The sequence below is a fragment of the Pavona decussata genome, unplaced genomic scaffold (assembly GCF_977016875.1).
Source record: "Pavona decussata unplaced genomic scaffold, jaPavDecu1.1 SCAFFOLD_95, whole genome shotgun sequence".
Taxonomy (NCBI): domain Eukaryota; kingdom Metazoa; phylum Cnidaria; class Anthozoa; order Scleractinia; family Agariciidae; genus Pavona; species Pavona decussata.
The window spans coordinates 746364-767129 of NW_028145512.1; the positions used below are offsets into that span (position 1 = coordinate 746364).

The following is a 20766-nucleotide window of genomic DNA, read 5'->3' on the forward strand; positions in this document are numbered from 1 at the left end:
TTCATTGATATACTTAAAATCAATCTTCTTTTAATCAAGTTTTTGCAGTGAATAAACCGGCCACAGCAGTACAGTTGCATAAAACGGAAAGTCGCCACCAGTCTTTCAAGAAAAAGGTTATAACTAGAATAAGCACAAGTTAACGTAAGAATTAAAATACAAAATACAAAACACAATAAAAGGAGATTCAATAAACAATATTTTCTATAGCATCATCTGTTAATACAATTATCACTGAATGACCACCTGAAAGCAACTGATGATGGTAATGTTAAAATGCAAACTGCACAAAAAAAATTCAAAAAAATCTTCCTTAGCCCCTGGAATAATGGCCGTCTTGTTAAGTTAATTAAAACACTGATCTGGAGGTTCACTTGACTTTTTTAGAACTGAATGAGTCCTTCCCTTATTATTCCCATTACAATTTAACCCCTTAACCCCCTTTGAAAAACAATCGAATTCGTTGGAGTTAGAGCAGACCTTTTGAGTTAACAGTGTACTCTTCAAATTGAATGAATTCTTGCGTGGTTTGAATATCTTGAATGCGGTAACTACACGCATCTGACGAACCTTTACGAAGGGACCCGGACTAGAAATGAGAAGAGGAGAAATTGTTGCATTAATGTTACAAACATTGTTTACAATTTCTCTCTATCACTTGTTCTTCTCCAAACCCGCCTTAAAAAGACTTTTATGCAGCCCCTATCACCATGTGTTGATAATATGTAAACGGCCCAGCTAGTACCAAACCAAATGCATGTGAAACAGTAAGCGGAGTATGCATGTTGATCTTGGGGTTTAAAGGGTTAAGATGGGGAAGGAGTAAAATGGTGATGCAGAAGTAGCGTAATCTTATCCATTTCTAAGAATACATGTTTACTTTGTTAGTTATCTGGCTGAAATTACTGACATGAATCTTTTTAACACAAATTAGCGTTCCTTTTACGTCTAAGTATCATCTATAAGGTTAAAGCGGCGAGTCATTTAAGCAATGTCACGATATTTTACACAATATTTTTTTAGGTTAAAGCGGCGAGTCATTTAAGCAATGCAAAATCGCAGAAAAAATGTAGATATCCTTTGCACCTTCAAAGCACTATTTGCACACATATTTCTCGTCTTCGTCAAAAATTAATTGCTAAGTCGTTTGACAAGTAGGTCTGACCAAAACGAACTTAGGACAGCATGTCGTCCCATATCTTGGACCATTTATGTGCTAGTTATTCGGTGCATTATCCCTTTACGTGTTGATCAATATATGTTTTTAACTTCCACGATTTAATAAGTGCCCAGCCGGATATAGAAGTTTGTCAGTTTCTTCTGCATGCCCCCAAGAGGGGCCCAAAGATTCGCCTAAGGATGAATTTAAATGTCTTCCTAAATTCCGGTATGCGCACTCCATACACAATAGGATTGATCGACGAGTTGGAATAATGCAGAACTTTGTAAAATATCGTGGCAGACCAATTGAAAGGGCACTTGGACGCGGGGCAGTACACTACGACAACAAGAGTCACGAAAAATGGCGTCCAAGCAATCAAGAAGAACCCAATAACAAAGGCTATCGTGGTGGCCGTGCGAATCTCGCGCTTCAGCGATCGTTTGCTCGGATTGTTGTTCATCCTGGTCATGGCGATTTTCCAAATCGCAGCGTACGCGACCACGATGATCGTCAGCGGAAGGAGGAAGAAGACAACGAAGACCAACAGGACCAGGTCTCCTTGCTCGATTGTAGGAACCATGAGCTTGACGCAAGCCGCTAGAGCAGAAATCAACCAAACCAAAAATAGCGCGACGTAATAGACATACTTTGGCATGTTACGGTGTTTCACGGCCCAGCCGACGCAGAAGTAACGCTCCATGGAAATGGCCATGAGGTGTAGAATGGACGAGATCCCTGCAAAGCTGTCCATTGTAGTGTAAAAAACGTTCAAGCTTTCGAAATTTTGGGGTAGTGTAGGGGTAGTATAGGCGTTCACAATGTACATCCACAAAGGCACAGAGATCGCACCGACCAAAATGTCAGCTACTGCTAATCCAAGTACAAAGTAGTTTGTCACGGAACGGAGCTTGTCGTTAATGAAAAAGGCTGTCACCACCATTAGATTACCAAACACTGCTACTAACGCGATGATGGTGTAGAAGAAGCAAGCCACGATGACTGACTCTTTGGAAAGGTTGCTATAACTGACCCCTCCTCCTGCTCGAGCCATTGGCTGTGTGGTGTTGGAAAATAGCGTAATGTTTGTCGGGTCTGACATTTTACCTGTCTAAGAAAAGAGAGCAGTGGTTATAATGGCGTGCGAAATGGAGCGATTTTCAATTTTGTGCCGAAAGTAATTTGCGTTCCCTTTCCTGCTCTCTGTGGTTGGTTTGCAAAACTCGCGCCAGTTTCTCAACCAACGGAAACTAAGCAAAACCGAAACCAATCGTGACTTTCTCGCACGCATTTTCTCGCGCTCGGCGCCGGTTTCATGTTTTTCCTTTGAATTCTGATTGGTTCATTGTGTTGTTTACATCTGTTGGGATTGGCCAGAGTAATTACTTTGGCTTTGGTTTTACGACAGGTTTACTTAATTGAAAACCACTTTTTGTAGAATTCATGCATGGGAGCAACTTCATGCATGCGTTAGAAAGGGCTAATTAGAGATGACATAGCTACCAACATCTCGCAGCAGACTGTTACATAGTACATAAGCAGTGGTTTTTAAAGCGGACCTATAATTGGCTAAAACTTTAACAGTGATTCATTTCAAATCCCGTTTTACTAAAACCTTGAAAATGCCCAAAAAATGTTGTATGTAATTACAAATATAAATACAAGAGTATAAACATTTTAATTGCAAATTTGTGCACAAAATTTTGCTGTAACCGTTCTTACGCCACTTAAGCTTTTTGTATCAGAAGTTAGGGATCTTGTTCCTTTGAGACCAGCCTTTGCTTGTCAAAGCTTACTTTGTTTTAATCAGTTCTTTATGAAATATCAAATAAGCTAAAGGTCTTAAGGCACTATTTCGACCCGAAATGGATGCTCCTTTTCTCGGTTCCGATCTAAAATAGTATTTCAAACTTCAGTTCCGAAATGTCCAAGGATTTGGTTAAGATGATTGCATATTCTCTAAGTCAGAAGAACTCAAACAGACTAAGAAGATTTCAATGAGTCCAATATGGCGGTTTGGGATTCTTGTTGAAACGAAATAGTAATAATAGTTTGTGTTTAAACTCGTGAGGATCATGCTTACCTGACATGCGTATAACAATGCAAATAACCGACCGATTGGAGGCAGTTCAGAAGAGTATTGGTCTGTTACGCTTTTCAATGGGTAAGTGGTCACCGAACTATTTATATATCAACGATAGCAGTAGCGGAGTATTCCCAAGCGGTCGTGTGATCTCACAAAAGCCTAGTACACATTTTAAGCGATCAAAAGCCCTGTGTATCTTAATAGATTTCCAAGATTGGATTTGACTCAACTGCTCAGTCGACCAATGGGGGCATTGTTTGCAGAACAAAGAGTAATTACTTTTTACACCTTAGAACTTTTCTTAATTTAGTACTGTACTGAACCAAAAAAAAAAATGGCAACGAGGTGAACAGGAACATTACTGATTTGGACAAATCGACTTTTAGTTTGCGGAGATAACGATAGAAAAAAGAAACTGCAGGAATTGTACAAACCTCCCCATTTAGATCTTTGATTTGCCCAGCCGCGATGAATGTGGATACGTTTCATTAAGTTGCTGAATTTAATTAGAGTTAAAATTTCATTTCAAAGTCATGAAATTCACCTATATTTATTTATCTTTCCCTGGATTCTTGTTTTGAATTACTGTGTACCTAAGAAAAATCTAATCGAGGCAGCACTTAATAGTTAAGTCTTTTAGTTTTCATGAAGAAACAAATGAAACGTACAGCAATAAGCTGGATAGAAGATACAAGTTTGTGCTCGAGGGTCTCGGCACCCTTTTATAAAGAGTAATAAGATAGACCTTTTCAACAAACAAAACACTTCTCTTGTGTTTTCAAAGCCCTTCGGGTGACATGAAAAGATATTCAGCTGCTTTATTGACAACGAGTTAGTTAGTAATCCTTCTTTTGTTTTGTAAGAAGCGAGGCGCCTCGAATGGCAATTAGCATGTGAGGTCCAAAACAATAATCACAAGTAAGAATACATTCTTACAGCAATGATGGTTCATCAACTCATCCACGCCGCATTGAATAGCGGCACGGCATTCATGGTTTGACAAAGTTTATTACCAAAAAAAAGAAAAGAAAGAAAGTTCTTCAACAAAGTGACACTGCATGGATTGAACCATCTAGGAAAATTCTGCTTCATTGGAGGTCTTGTTGGTGCTGTTCGCTTCATTCTGATTCCCACTAAACTGGTGCATTATTCATTTGGAGAAATGATCTCGTTAGATTGATACTAAACAACAGGGTGCCTCATTCAAAATTTTAGTATTTGTTTGTATTTCGCAGAACAATCGAACAACCAGCTGAACATTTGCTGGTTCTGAACTTAGCTGTATCGAGCATGTATACAAGAAAACAATCCACGCTTGCAGAAAAAGTAAATTCTACGATAGTTGTAACGGACGATTTGAGACTCATCTTTATCATTATACATCAGTAAAAAAAATTTAAATTTAAATGCTTGGTCTATCCAGGAACATGCAACGGTTCATTCCTGTGGATAGCTGTCCGGTCCTGTTCGGAAGCCCTTAATCACCTAATAAATTTAGACATAGTTTGTCTTCGGCAAAATGTGAGTCTTAAATTTCGTAGCGAATGTTTGGTCTTATCAACAGAGTTGATAAGGTTATTTTGTAACCGTAAGGTTTCTCTCGTAAGCCCTTCGTCAAAGCGAATTTCGTAACACTGCATGGAAAACTAATTCCTTTTGTCTCCGGAGGGACAAATACGTCGTTCAAAATGCGAAATAAGGTCAGCTAGCATTTTCGTAAAGCCAACTGAACAACTTGTAAATTCGGGGCTAGAATACGATTGCAGGAGGCAACATTTTTAATTAAGTATTTTGTTTATTTGTTGTCGTTGGGTGCCCCTGTCTAATATCCGACGTTCTTTAAATATATTCACCTCAAAAGCAAAGCAAAAGCAACGAAAGTTTTCCTTTCACGAAATGATAAAATTACCGTGACAATCTGGTATCATCTTTAAATTTCTTGCTGGAAGTTACACGTGCCGAGAAGGTCCAGTAGATGATTAGCTGACAAGGGTTAGTAGCAGTAGCGCTATATAGCAGAGCAGAAAAAGTCTATTTTGAGAATGTAATCGGAATGTTTCAGCAAACCAGCAACTAAAACTCAGAGTCGTTTAACTCGGCATTACAGAAATCGCCACTTTATAATTAGAATATTTTTTAGTTGCAAAAAAATTATGATATATAGCCAAATATTAAATTTACAGTGTTTTAATTGTTCCAATAGCACGCGGTCTCAGTGCACAAAACATGATAACTTTAATTAACTTGTTTCAAAGTATGGCGATCAGCAGTAATTGCTTTGAAATTTGGTCAAAGTTTTACAATAGCTGGGATTACTCAAATCTCTGAAGGCTTATGCAAAACTTTTTCCCAGTATAAATTCAATTGAAATTCTGACAACATATTTGTTTCCAAAATTAGTTTTGTATGCTGCATAGAACAGTGGATCTGTTGATATCTAATACAGGAAATATGCATCATTAACATTGATAATATGTTTTTGATTTGACTTAGGCAAAAGATATTCTTTTCAATGATCTATGGTTCATAAGCTCTTACTTTCAAAATGACTTATTTTGTTTGATCAATTGTACCGCCAAACCTAAGAGCTACATGATCGCTTGAAGATAATGAAGTGTAGCCATGTTAATCTCGAAGTGTTTCCACGAGTCTTCCATTGTGGCTTAGGCAGAAGGATTAGCAAATTAAAAAGTATTAAAACCTTTAAATTTAGCTCCAGTTTAGTAAATGCAAAGATTTGGTTATGCGAATCTTTCATGAGGCCCGGCTTGCAAGTTTACAAACGATACGGGGAGTCAAAACGTTTGCAAAAATATTGAAATTGAGGGCCCTTGTCACCTAGACAAAAAATAAAAGGGTTTATTAACGATCAAGTGCTCTTCCCAGAGCCATCAATGATTATTTTTTACTTTTTTATCTTTAAGAATGATGTATTATTCTAGAAAGTGACACAGGCATACTCGGAAAAAAAAGAAATCCGAGTGCTCCTATCAGGATGCTCTACCACTGAGCTACAGGAGACTCGTATGAGCTAAGGCCATTAAGCTAGGTTCATGGGACAAACATCCTGCATACTGCTGGGATTTGAATGTCGAACGTGTGGTACATGAAATAAATGTGATGGTATATTTCAAGCCCGGTGAATGAATAAGAATGATGTATTATTCTAGAAATTGACACAGGCATACTCGTAAAAAAGAAATCCGAGTGCACTTTACCTATTCATATTTTTTTTTTTTTTTTTTTTTTTTTTTTACTCTGTCCAAACTAGCCGGGGTGCGATATTTCACAAAAACTTAGAGAATTGGGTCTTATCCTTTCATTTGTATTGTGATACGGGAAATCTGCTCCCGGATGTACATGTATTACTCTCACTTAAATGAATTTGGAATTAAAATTCAGTTTAATAAAAAAAAAGTTTGAACCGAAACAAAACAAGAAAACACTTTTAATTGTTTTTTTTTTTTAAACGTAATCAGCATGCAGAAGCGATTTTAATTTTAATTTTAGTTTTAATAACGAGTGAGAGAAAAGAAAGAAAAGTAAAATTTTCAAGTCAGGATTTTTTTTTTTTTCTTACTACAAATATTTTTATTTGCTGACGGTTCCGAATGTCATTCGAAAGATCCGCCCATTATGATCTTAAATGATGCATGTAATGAAACAAATTCTTTGCAAATATTTTATACCGCGGTTCACTCGTTTTTGATTGACAATAGAACAACATGATGGTCGTCGAAGTACCTCAGCGGAAGTGAATATATCATTTCGACCTCATTGTTTAAAGACAAGCCAGCCGAAACGGCATAATTCTTATACGATCTTTTCAGAGTAACCCACTCTTTACCAAGATATAGTAACACATGTCATAATTTTTCAGATGTGGTCAGTTTGTTTTGATCGCCTTTTCCATTATGAGTACCGTGCCTATGTATTACTCAGCATCTTTGCTGTTGATCATTCAACATCGATGTGGTACGCTAATAAAAATACACTGACCCTTCAGATTTGCAAAACCAGATAGCGCAATTCGTTACCATTTATACCCTCGTTATAGTTCAACGAGTTCCATTTTTTTTTTCTATCGAACGCCGGTATCTTGGTACCTTAACAGTCCTTTAAAACTTAATCGTACGTTCACGGACGCGTGATGAAAATTACACTTAAAATGTACAAGAGAAATATTTCATTGATTTCATAAGTATTCCCGTAATTTCTGTTTGCTAACTGTCATTTGTTGTTTCCCTTTGTCATTATTACAATTTTAAGAAACAGAAAACGCTGTCTTATGTTATTAGAGAAACATGACCGCCAAAAAAAGAAAAAAGTGGTAGCTCTTGCCTCTGTGTCTCCAGCCATTCTAGGCTTAAAAATAATGGGGAAAGATAAATACTCCATCATCATTTTCAACACTACATAGTCAACAAGGAGCGATTCTAGCAAGTGTGAACGCCGACATATTCTAGAAAGTCTAGAGACGAATCGATCTTAATATTATCAAATCTGTTCTATTCTTTAGCATCGAAATCAAAACAAAAGCCCGTTTTTCCTGATAAAAGAACCGGCATCACTTCTCTTCTTTTCTTTTTTTGTTTTCACAGCTTCACAACACCATTATTAAATTTGCGCAATCGTGATACGTGGAGGTCCTTACGACATCCGCTAATAAACATGCCAGTGTTCCTTCCTCAAACCAATTCCTTACCCTCAAATGTAATAATAAGACCTCAGCATCAAATATATTCTGGAAAATTTTGCTCCGTTCGTTTGAGGATAGAGAATAAAATTCTCATATTTGAATTGTATACGGATAAAATGCAACACAAAATTCGCCATTCATAATTTCCATATGCACCTTGTGGTATATCACTGTCAACCGCGAGGGATTACAAGCTTTCGTCGTATTCATTGCATATTTTTATGGATTCGGAAACAATTGTTTGCTTGTTCAGGAATGCTAAATAGAAAAATTGACAAGTAGTTGGTATCGCAATAAATCGTTAGCATGTTTCGAGGCATCGAATTGAATCGAAACTAGACTGGAATTAGTGCAATAAATTTTTAATGCGGATATCCCTGAAGCAGGCCGATTTTTTTAAGTGATCCTTTCAATGTTTTTTCACATCAGAAAATAAGATCAAACCTGTCAGTATTAGTATCAAACTGAAAAATATATATATATCGTTTTAAATTGGCAAACAAGTTCTCTCAACAACCATGGAATGCCTAAATCATTGTTTTCTTCAAACGTACCAGATTTCAAATCAAACATTCTTCCCAAGCTTGAAAGCTGCTCAGTTAACTCCGAACGAAAGTTACATACTGGCATTTAGGGTTACAGATCGCAGATCAAGTTTATCAGACATAGTTCTGGAAGTAAATAATCACTAAATAACAATAAGGAATCAGCTAACACAAGACGAACGCGCTTGAAATGAAGCAGAAGGTGGAGACGACAATTGTAAATCGTTATAGGTCATCCTAACATACGAACACGGGGGATCTACTAAATTTTCGCGAAGAAAAAACCAATGAGCAATCGGCAAGTTGCTGTGGTCTGACGACGAGATGGCATTTACAGAATAACTTGGTTGAGTTAGTATCTCCGAAATGACACCAACGAACATTCCACAACGACAGGAACACGACGGAGAATAATAATCATGTTTTTTTGAAATCTTTGGCTGGAGCCGGAGTAAACCTCAGAAGATACTTTCTTATTTAAAAGCTTTGGCAGCACAGAACTCAACTGTCATATTTTTTTCTTGTCCGCCGGGCCTTGATTTCAAGCAAATCACGGACTGTTTGCTTTATCGCAAGCAATCACAGAAATTGAAGAACAGCAACCACTTAGCATTTACTTTGGGCAAAACATACTACGCCGGTAACCAAACTTTAACTTACAGTGTGTGTTATCCAGCAAGATCTTTGAAGGTTCCTAAAACCAGGAGGCCTTGTTAACGATGTCAAATCGTCTTCTTTCTCTTTAGCTTCTTTAAAACTTAATGTTTGTTCTGGCAGGAATAATCAAATGTTAACACCCGGCAGTAACAAGCTATCACACCTTTTTGCATTTCAATGAACTGCTGTCACTCAGAGCTTTCAATTGCTACCAACAAAGTAAACGTTAATGCCTAGCCAATCGAAAATTCATGAGATCTGAGTGACATAAATCTACGGCAAACAAAACGAAAAACAATTGTTTCTAATACCGAAAAGCTTGTGCTCGCTGTGACAATCCTAGAAAAATGCGTGGATTATATTATCTAGATTCATAAAAATTCAGCTGCCGGAAATGAGCTAGAAACTAAAATTTTGAGGATAAATAACGGCCCATTTCACCGGTCAGTAAATTTTCTACCATTTGTCTTTCTAAAATGGGAATAACGCTTTCGGTAAACAAGCTGGACCAGAATTAACATAAGACCATCGAAAACTAAAATTTTCATGAGTCCAAACCAAGAACAAGAAAACAACAATAATATTTATAATAACAGAGCTATAATAAATTTGAGATTGATTTTTTTCATAAGGATATATTTTGATAATCGTAATGGTGCCTTGTTGCAGATAGAAGACCTCAAGTGATTAGAAGCTACACTGATATTTTTATCCATTAGGGACTCGAAAAAGATATTACCAACAGAAATTAAAAATTATCACCAAAAGAATGCTAGCCAAAATCAGGCTGTATATATTTAGGAAATGATTGTTGTAGGTTTTTATTCCGAAAAGTAATAAAAATAATCAATGTAAGGAACTCAATTCGCATGTGGCAATTTTTCAATTCACACCATTTTGTCAGATAAAATATACTTCAGGTTTAGCATGAACGACCTCACGCAAAAAAAAATTAAAAAAAAAAAAGCTATGGTTACTCACTAGTAATATTTTTAACTGACACCAACAAAAAAACCAGAAAGATCGAACTATGCGGACAAAATTGCTGGGGTTACCATTTAAATCCTGATCACCTGCGGTAAGCTTGAACGTTCAAAGCACTTAAACCCAAGAGGCACATGTACACGGTTTGTTTTCACCACTGATAAAGACTACTTCATTAAACTTTTAAGACCTTGAATTGTGATCCATTTTCATCTTTTTTAACCGGTTTAAGGTTGAATGTCCTTGCTTTGCGGGTGTTTATACGCATTTCTGTTTACGCGGTCATTATTGCGTCCCAACATGAAATCTCTTTTTAACACCCTCGGAGCCGCAAGAAAAGCAAAGATTTTTAAAAAGCCGACATGTCAAAGAATAACTTTCAAAGTATCGATGATTTTTCAACTATCAATTGCTTTTAGATCAATTCGTTCAGAAAATTTCTATTCTTGATTTTATATGGGATTCCTCTCCCGAGCTGCAGGTGAAACAAGCGAAGTTAATGGCAAATCGATGATCGAACGCTGAAACCTTATCTACAACTACCTATAATTGTTAATCCTCTTTAAAAATTGAAAGACATATTTTTTAGAAAGCATATTTAAGAGTAGAATATTTTTTCCCGTGCTTTTTATTCCGCTTGAGCTTTTAATTAACTTTTTTTTTTCGATTTTAGTTAAAAATCCAAATGGCTACCAAATTTTCAAATTCCAAATGCGTTTCTTATTCGTTAGTCGGGACAACAAAACCAGTTAAGTAAACATGCTCGTCAAATTTAATATTCGAAATCTCTAGACACAGCGTCCAGCTATGTGGCGCTGTGTTTACTATTAAACGAAATACAAGGTAAATATATAAAATTGAGCCATACCGGTAAGGTTGCTTTGAAATTATTAAAATCAAATGTTTAGGTAATTCATGCGTCACAACTCCCGCCTTTTCAATTTTTTCTTTAAGTGGGATTCCTCTTTGAAAGTAAAGAGTAACGAAAGTGTGTGAAAGTTTGAAACCTAGCCAAAATGAATTTAGAACTATTATTTAATGCTTCTTCTCTGGCCACGTATATCTTACATGCCCACAATGAAAACGGTTTTAAAATCATCATTCATTGTCCTCTTCACTTAGAATCGGAAATCTCGTCTCTTAAAAAGGTGCTTTTTGCGAGCGGTGTATCTATAAATTATATGAACAAAGATTTCTTTGCTATACTGAATAACAGGGCGAGTCCATTGCAGAGATTATCGATTTTTTTCACACCATTTGTTGTATAATGGTATTCTGTAAATTCTACTTCGCTTGGCCATGCTAATAAGTGCAACTGAAGTCCAGACCAAATACGTGATTCACTGAAGCGACAAATGACTTGGAGAGCAAAGAGCCGTGATTCGCTATTGCCTATCAGTAGTGAAAACCTCTCTATCTATGAATCGTAATTGACGGGCACAACGTGAGGCCTTGAGGCGGGAAGGGCTAAAATCCTTGACAGTGATGAAGTGTACATTAATATCTTATTTGTCCTCAAACTAATAGAATCCACAGTTTGTTTGCTAAAATTTTAGCTTCAGTAGGTTTAATTTTTCGGTCTGTAACTCAGTTTTAGGTTTCCCAGCTTTAAGAGATATACATATTCAGACCTCGTTCCGTCTCTGCTGATCATTGAACTGAGGTAAAGTACCCTATCGTACAAACTTTGATTAAAGTTTTTGTTCCTTACGTATATTTTGGCAACTGTCACTTCACTTCACTTCACAGTTCCGGTTTTTATTAATTTTCGAGAATTGAGAAAACGCGACTTTTTTATCTGTTTCTCTGAAATGCAAAATCACGTTAAATTTTGTTGACATAGCGGCAATAAGAAACACCTTATCTCACTTATGTTAAAACCTAACAATCACTGAGTATGTTTGGTAAAATCGAGAAAACTTTTGTCGTTTCCCTTCGTCGGGTTAACTTACCTAATTTTGCTATACGAAAGATCGACACAGGCGTAACCGCTGATAGTCGCGAGCAGGTCTGGTGAGAACGCGTAACTTTCGTTTGCTCTGACACTATACCGATGTAATCAACGCATGTCAAATTACTTGATGCGATGAGGATTGTGGCTCGGAGGACAGATATAGGAACAGAAACGAAGCCGACAGTAAATGCTACCTGACAGTTAAATCCTTTTGGTTGGTTAAAGATTTTAATATTTACTGAGTGTGTTAATGTTTTCTTAATTCCCTTTTTAGGCCGGAAAAGCTTTTGCCTTATTGCACTGAATCATTATTACTGCAATGATCCAAGCTTTTATTCTTTCCGAATAATCCAGCTGTGTAATTAACGATTCATAATTATGAAACCCATGAAAACCAAATAGAAATAAAATATAATACTAAATCAATGCAACATGCACTTTACCGACTGCATAATTGGAAAGATTTTTATATTTATTTTGTAGTTATTGTTTTGGCTTACCTTAATCACAAAAATTTACGCACGAACACTCTTACGGACGAAAAATATGTCTGAATTTTTTTTCTGTCCGAACCAACGCATAGTCGGAAAATTTTACCGTCGGAACATTGTCGTTTATATATATTTAGGTACTCCATTTGCTAAGATAATATTAATTAAGAAAATAAATCATCGTCTGCTTCAAGCTGGATTTTTTTTTAATTTGTCAGGGCAAAATCGAAGATTACTCTTCATTTGGATTTACAAGTGCATGCAGTTTCGGCTCAAAATATGTCATGTAGATCATTATATTAAGACTGATTACAGGAGAAGAAGTGTGTTTAAATCTAACATTTTAATGATTATTTTATACAGGTTGCATCCCCTCAAAGTGTTACGTCCAAAATTTCCCGAAAAAACACAGTCCAAACTGCCTGCCAAGAAATTGTCCGAAATTCTTTTTGCCCGTAGTTTATCGTACGATGTTCGTAGTTACAGTATCAATCAGTACTTGCTGCAATTTCTATTGGCTGTTAAAGTAATGCAGCAACGATTTAAAACGTGGTTTAAAAAATGGTACTCAGACCAAAATGATGAATTTTTAAGCTCCAAAGAAAAACAGTGGTCGAGTCATTTCCTTCCGTTTGCCACTACACTATAATATCTACAGATTTTATTCTATTTTTTTTTTTTTTTACAGTAAGCCCTCTCCCTGTCCGTGCACAGCTCCAAACTTTAGCGTGATAGAAATTAGCAAAAGATACTTCATTTATTATGAGGCTGAAAAGTACGCTTTAATTTCATGGCTACTTTCACCGTCTACTATCACCGTCAACCGATCAAACATCAATACGGTTATAGAACCTTTGGGTGAGTGTCGAAAGTAATTTCGGGTTTACTTTGGTTTTGCATTACTACGCTCTGTGATTGGTTAACACTTTCTTAACCAATAAGAGGCAAAGCCAAAACTAATCGTGTTTTGGCCGCACGCGTTTTCCCGCGCTTGGCGCCATTGCTTCGAATTCTGATTGGCTCGTTGTGTTGTTTCATCTGTTACGATTGGCCAGAGTAATTACTTTGGTTTTGGTTTTTGCGACACTCAATTGGAAACCGCTTGAATTAACAAGTGCTCGGCAATGGCGTAAAGTCGTGAGATGACCGTGTGCATGTTCAGTATTTACCTGAACAAATATCTGTTCGTTCAGTCCGCTTAAACAATTGAATTATCCGTAAAATAATTTCTTCTGTTAAAACATTGAATCATTCCTTCTTCGCGTACACATAATATTAATTTGAGCCCATTTGTGAAGGAAGTGGCAAGTTTATAATGATCACATTACAGCAGGTTTTCTTGGACAGCATAAATGGTAATTTATTTTTATTTGAACTGTAGAAAACACTTGAAGCAGTAGACACTTGTATTATACTTGAAGCAGGATTCCATTGTTTTATGTGTGTTTTAACAAGAGAAATTGTTTTATGAAAAACTCAAGTTGAACCAAATGTCAAATGATTAAGGTACCTGAACTAGACAGATATTTGTTCAGGCAAAACAGGCACATGGTCACCTCACGTCTTAAGACCGCATTATACAGCACGTTCTCTAGACATTGTAAATATATGAATGAAGTTTCTTTTGTTTAAACTAAAGAAAACACTTAATGGAGTAGATTTAACTGGCCTGCTTATTCTAAACAAATGCATGTGAAAAAGTCTAACAATTTGTTTCATCGATTTATTTGACGTCCATCACACGCCACTGAATTTTTCATATTTATTACTTAATGTTCTTTTGTTTAGATCTTGCCAAGTCAAGGCGATTTCAGGACTTAATTTAAGACATCGCATGTACGAAACTTATAATCAACTAGAGAAGAACTTGACGTTTTATTTAGTGCCAAAACATAACTGATTGTACTAGTGAAAAGAAAAGCCGGAAACTGAATATAACCTGTATCGAAAAGTGATGATGAGTGACAGGAGTCAGTTAAATTTTTATCCCGATTAGGAGGTATAATCACCAGCTGCCTGCCCTGCATTTCAATTCAGCATCACTTAGCTGCTTCACTGAGCCTCTTCCTGCCTGAAAAAAAGTCTTCTGCTTTTAGCGTTTACACCCGTTTAAAGTTCACGAGCGGTGTTAGCTCTGTCACTCGTCGTTAGCGTTTGAATTCGTTGCCAGGCTAACGTAGGTCACTGCTGTGTTTAGTTTTTGATGACAGCATGAACTGTACTTAGCGCGCAATCCGTCTTCGAGAACAATTCAATGTACACAGAAGCGAAAAGTAAATTTCACAATAACACACAGAGACAAAAGAAATCTAGACAGAGGAAAAGGTTTGCTTGCCTTTGATCAAATATGAGTCAATCATATGTCAGAAAATTATTCTAAAAGAAAAACATCCCGCCTTAAACGTAGAACGGTTTAAAGCTTGTAATTTCAACAGTATTAGATCATGAGTAATTTCTGCCAAAGTTGTTGGGCAAATGGCGATGTCATGTCAAATATATATGAAGATAGGAAACATAACTTTAGAGTATTTCTGCGTTGCCATTACACTTCGAAAAGGCCTTAAAAGAGGAGACGCTACTGTATGCATATGTCAAATCCTACTCGCTGAACAGTTAAAATGAATATTATGAGTCGGCTAAAGAAAAATGGAATATCGTACTGACATCTTAAGTTAATAGAAGCTATATACTCGGAAGATAAAATAAGGCATGCAATAAGTAGATCAAAAAGATACTCACAAAGAAGAGTTCAAAGTAATCGGAATATATCACCTAAAAATTACCTTGGAAGGCTCCGGCGATGGTTACCGCCACCAGGAAACGTCGTTTTTTTTAATTTATCAATCACAACTTGAATTGATAATAATTGCAGTAAAATTCTAGTTGTCGATCGGTCGCAGCTTAAAATCCACTGGCAAGGAGGGAAATACTTAAACACAGTGAATGGGAAGGTAAGACATTTTGACTTGCTTGTCACTGCACGTAAAGCTTCTTGCATTGCTTAGCGATTAACAGTAAAAACTGACAAGAGCCAACTATATTGAGTACTTTTAAGTTTGATATGCAAATTTTATGAACTGTAAAATTACTGCAACTGAACAAAGAAAGCTTTCTCGGTGCCATGCACAATCTTTTAAATCCCTTCCCGCTTTTACCGAAAAGAGAAAAATGCACCATTTTTACGTCAAACGGAAGGACGCACGAGATAGCTAATCGAGGGAATTCAAAGCACAGGTTAATACACAGAAAGAAATATATACAACAAAATGGCCGAGCAAGCTCAAAGCAGTTAGGTTGAAGGTAACTCAAGTATCTTCCTTTTCTTTAATTATGCTACGAGAGACTGTTTTTTGGTCTTTCTAGTTTAAGAACCTTATTGAATATACACCCAAACTCTGATAACCCATCGCGGTGAGATGAAAGAAAAAGATTGTTCGTTATTTGCCGCTGTGTTTTGATATTTTGGAAAGGTTTTACATTAAATGGAGTCTGCATGGCTCGGTGTAATCGCCAAAACCGATAAGGTAAGCTTTAGAGAGAGTCTATGAGGCATCTTCCACTGATCATGATTATACAGAGAAGAAATTGCCGCGCACTTATATCAGTGTCAGGCATACCGAGTGTGTTTTAAACACTGTTTCTCTTACAAGCCGCTAAAAATATTTCACAAGGATTCGTGTTGTAAACACGTCCCGTTTTCTTCAGTGAGTTGCTAAGCCTAGCGCTATTTATCAAGGCATATGTGTTTGTATAGTGGCACAGATTAAGACGATATCTTTAATAATGCATGTTATTTAATCACACACGATTCGCTTCCTGTATTTGTCATGAAACAACGTCTCACAAAGATTAAACATCATGTCTCACAAATCCGTCTATACATACCATGGAGTTCTCACCAGTGTTGCTGAGTTTCAAGGATAACTAAATAAACGAAATTGGCACGGAAATTGACGCCATACGTTTATCCTGTATAACAGGCGTATACAGCTGTTTTGACAAAAGTTGTCCAAAAATAAGGGTAAAAGCGTACGCGACAATGCCGAGAGGTAGTCTGGGAAATACCCATGCAATAAATTTCAGTAAAAGCTCAGAATCCATAATGCCTCGACCGTACAGCGAAGATTTGCGATGCCAGGCAATAAACAGTTGTATTTAGAAAAGCGCGGAGCGTAAGGCTAGAGGGAAAAATATATTTTTATTTTTTATTTCTCTCTCTCACCTCGCGCTCGTGTCTCGTTCTAAAAAAACATCTGTCAGATGCAGGCTACCAGTACATTTGAATTATTACTAACAAGCCGAGCCGTCTTTGCTGTTAACTGAGTATAAATTGTGCTAACAGGCTGGAGGGTGGAAACTGTGAGCACTTTAAATTCAAGTAATTTTGGTTATTTATAAAAGGAAAAGACAGGGTTGGCCGTAACCCCACTGTTTTCTGTCGCCATAGCGCTGGCAAGTATTAGTTAAGTTTAGACTGATTTTTTGGCACTTGTCACGCGTAATGGGTGATCAGACTTCTAACCAATCCCGATATGAATTCTTTTCTGGAATGCCAGTTGAATTGTGAAAGGGTAAGCTGTTGAACCTCTGGACGGACCCGTCCCCATGTGAAACGTTATTGAGTTTAGTACCCGCCTCACCCCTCCCCCGGTTATGACATGATGGTATGGCCAGGGGAGGAGTAACTTTGCCTGAATTTAACCTCAAAATAGCCAGAACAAGGTTTTAGTAAAGGACGGATCGGTAAAGGACGTCCTCTAGTTATGGACTATAAAAAAACTGCATGTTTGGGCCAGATTATTTAGAAAGAACTTTTTTTTAATTTTTTTGCACTGATATGTCTAGTCTATTAACATAAACACTGATTGTGGTGTGAAAATTATGATCTCTGTAGTCATCTATTAAATTTAGAATTACTAATTTCCTTCTTATCGAAACGACAAAAAGCAAGAATTTAATTGCTCACATATGGTACATGTAACCTCCCTCGCAGACGCTCATTTGGCTCGTCACGCAATCTTTACTCCCAACGAACGCTAACCAGCGATATATGAAATGAATGTGTTAGAATACGTTCCGTGTTGACAAACAGCTCACATTTTCATACCAAAGAACCAAATGGGTCCGTCTTTTGACATGTGCGGGATTTTCCTGGTCAAACTATATTTGAGATTCAGCAATGACTGAATGGTCACAATATTTACCTAATAGGTGGATATTTGGTTAATTGTCACATTGTTGACAGGCAATTTACCCGTAAAGTTGTGCCGACAAATTTCGATCATCAACCGGCAAGTAACTATGCATTAATGAAATACCTGCTTTTTACACGGTTTATCGGCGTGGCAGGTCAGTAACCAGGTACCCTGCTAGCAGAGCGTTTCTTGCCAGAAAGAAACGCTCTGTTAGCAGGATAGCGATAGGTAGTTAATTACACACTAGCACTCGACGTGAAATGAATCAAACGATCGATGAGGTTCAGTGGAGATTAGAGAAGATTTTTCTTCAGTAGCAGTATTCATTTTCATTCCCTTGGAGCCACTGCCAAAACAGAAATTTTCACTGTGTCTTTACATATAATCGACTGTGTAGCTTTACAGCCCAAAAACCCAGCCATAATATACTGCTCTGATTTGCGTGCACGAGTTGAACGAAACCCTTACGACCACTAACACATGAAAAGTTTATAACGCTTACCTCAAGGAATCTCCTAAATGCATGAAAAAAGAACTGTTGATCCGATGTACTGTGATAGTAGAATTGCCTGTTATATCAATGTAGTGCCCACGCAAACCGATTTATAGTCCCGGCCGGTTTATAGTCTTTGAACGAGCATCCAGTAATAAGAGCCGCGTTGTTCAATAATGATAATGATTAATTATCTAAAGGCTGTGGGTTTTGCATGATTTTTTACTAGGCGGCAAGCGGAAGTGCTTCGCGCTCGCCTCTCGGCCGAAAAGCGTATCATCTAACGCATGTTTTAGGAAGCTAAACCTCGTTATCAAAACGCAGTCTGTTCTCTCTACGTTCTCTGGTCTTCAGCAGATCACCCTTCACGTCTCTTGACGTGTTTGCGCGAGGTTTGTGGTTTAGGGCAGCTTTCCTCTGGAAGGGAACTAAGGTATTCCTCGTCATTTTAGATGGGGTTTTACGCAGGTGTCGCGTTTTGCAAATCCCTCCACTCTATTTCAGACCAAAATGTGTCATTTTGTCTATACTTTTTAGACAAACTCTACTCATATTTAGACCGAAATGGCCCCAAAACGCTATCTCTTGAGGCTGCTATAGCTTATGTACCAGGTTCCCCCGCCCCCCCCCCCCCCTCCCACCAATAAATTCATTTTGCCAAAATTTTCCGTTCATGGTTGAACTGAATGCAAATGACTGACGAGCGGATCTACTGGAAATTTTCCGAGGAAAGCTTACAATCTTAGCAGGTACATGTACTCCAGTTTTTCCTCATCCTGAACTGGCTGGAACGCAAGTACGACAAGTACCGTTGCTTGGCAGCCCGCAGTGACGGAAAAACTAGTTTATGAGTTAAGTTTCTTATATGAGCAAGCAACAACAAGTCGCTTCTATTGGGACTATAAAAGATATCACCCTTAAAGGGGTAGTGTCACCTTTTTTTCGTGACACTTTGAATAGCCAAAAGACAAATTTAAATTGATGGAATGGACAAAATAATGGTACAGTTTTGTTAACAATAACCCTTCTAGTGCACAGAAACTAGCATTACTTATTTTTGGCGGCGGATGACTAGGATGGAAATGGATTGCAACTTGAAAATTTTAGACAATTTTTTCAAGTTCTTCCTGTGTATTGTAGAGAAGTCGCCGAAAACTGCTTATAGTCTGTTGTTTCTCGGAGGAATCCCTTAGTAGTTCTTTTCTAAATATTTGAGCTGTTTTGACAAAAACACAGCAAAATCGCCGTAACGGTGCACCTTTAAGTAAGTTTGAGCTGAACTAAATTAAAAATGAAAAATAAAAAACGCTATTGCTGTCATTTACAGAAAGTTGAACTTTGCCATGTATGCTGTAGCAAGGCTTTGAGGAAGTACTCAGATAACCAATACAAACATCATATTTCCTTAATCGACATACTGTATTTGAATAAAGTAAAGTATTGTTATTACAATGATTGTCTTCTCCCCACAAGCAGTTTCTCACCTAATGGCATTTTTTGACAGCGTCAATTAGCGATTCAAAATAATTTTAATTATTTCCATTTAAAAATGGCATATGCATTATCAAACCTACAGTCCTAGAAAATAACTATGTTGGCTTTACATGCCGACACCTTCATCAACAATTTTAAGAACACAGGTGATCTGCGATCGGGAATCACTTCAGAGAGCAACAAGGATGAGAACCAAGTGACATTGAAACCAGGATTCAAGAACTTGCGAAGAGCAAACTTGACTGTCTAATTTTTGAGACGCTTTTTAAAAAAGACGTAAAGCCAACACTAAACAAACAGTCTGACTCGATCCGCGCAAAGTTTTTTTCAGCGCAGAGTATATTTTTATTCTTATATGTCCCTATGGTCTTAATTAGTACTTTGTACTCCTGGGAGTTTTTTCACGTTCATTTTGTAACGCTTAGCGTTTAGATATTTAAAAGCTTTTAATCGCTTTTGAACAGTCCCATGTTTTAAATTTACCTTTATATGCTAATTCTGCTAGTTTTAAATAGCTATCTTATAACTTAAAAATGACCTCAGATGGGTCGAAATGTCGCTTCTTTTTATCGCTAGTTTTTATCGTTGTAAGAGGTAATTTTACTTTGGAAAACGCCTGTCATATTTTTTTTGCGTTTAGAGGGACGAATAGTCCCACTAAGTATCCTTCCTTAGTCGGAAATTAATCAAATTTTGTTGGATATACTATTTTTTACCTGAACAGCTTTTGACCTCTATCTATCCTCCTCTCAGGCAATGTTAAGTAAGTATACCTTTATCTTTTTCCGAAACGAAAGTAAAATTCTTGACCACCTACCTACCTAGCCGGTTCGCATCATGATCCTCCTTGTCATTAATTCCATAAACAATGGAGAGTTTCTAAATCCCTTTCCAATTTCCGTTGTTTTCCTGTGGCAATCTTTTAGATAGGTATAATTCCGAATTGAATAACTCATCCAGCAATACAAAACAATTTCAGCAGTAATCGCATTGCTATGGACGTCCTATA

General features: G+C 37.1%; 2 protein-coding genes across 7 annotated transcripts in view; one reads left to right on the forward strand and one right to left on the reverse strand.

Annotated features, from left to right (window-relative positions):
- LOC146472979 (adenosine receptor A2a-like) lies at positions 1–18358 on the reverse strand. Of its 6 annotated transcripts, none has more exons than XM_085118746.1 (2): positions 18273–18358; positions 1–2266 (listed from the first exon to the last, which is right to left on the reverse strand). In XM_085118746.1, the coding sequence occupies exon 2, from the start codon at positions 2259–2261 to the stop codon at positions 1311–1313; it is 951 nt and encodes a 316-aa protein (XP_084974872.1). In that variant the 5' UTR covers positions 2262–2266; positions 18273–18358; the 3' UTR covers positions 1–1310. The 6 variants fall into 6 exon arrangements, with proteins under 6 accessions (XP_084974872.1, XP_084974870.1, XP_084974867.1 ...); XM_085118744.1 differs by having other exon boundaries at positions 1–2270; positions 18273–18314; XM_085118741.1 differs by lacking the exon at positions 18273–18358 and adding an exon at positions 16461–16560 and having other exon boundaries at positions 1–2270.
- The window catches only part of LOC146472980 (octopamine receptor beta-2R-like), a 14655-nt gene continuing 9587 nt past the window's right edge, over positions 15699–20766 (forward strand). Inside the window, exon 1 of the mRNA XM_085118739.1 lies at positions 15699–15875. The gene's annotated coding sequence lies outside the window, so the exon portion shown is untranslated. The remainder of the gene's footprint in view (positions 15876–20766) is intronic.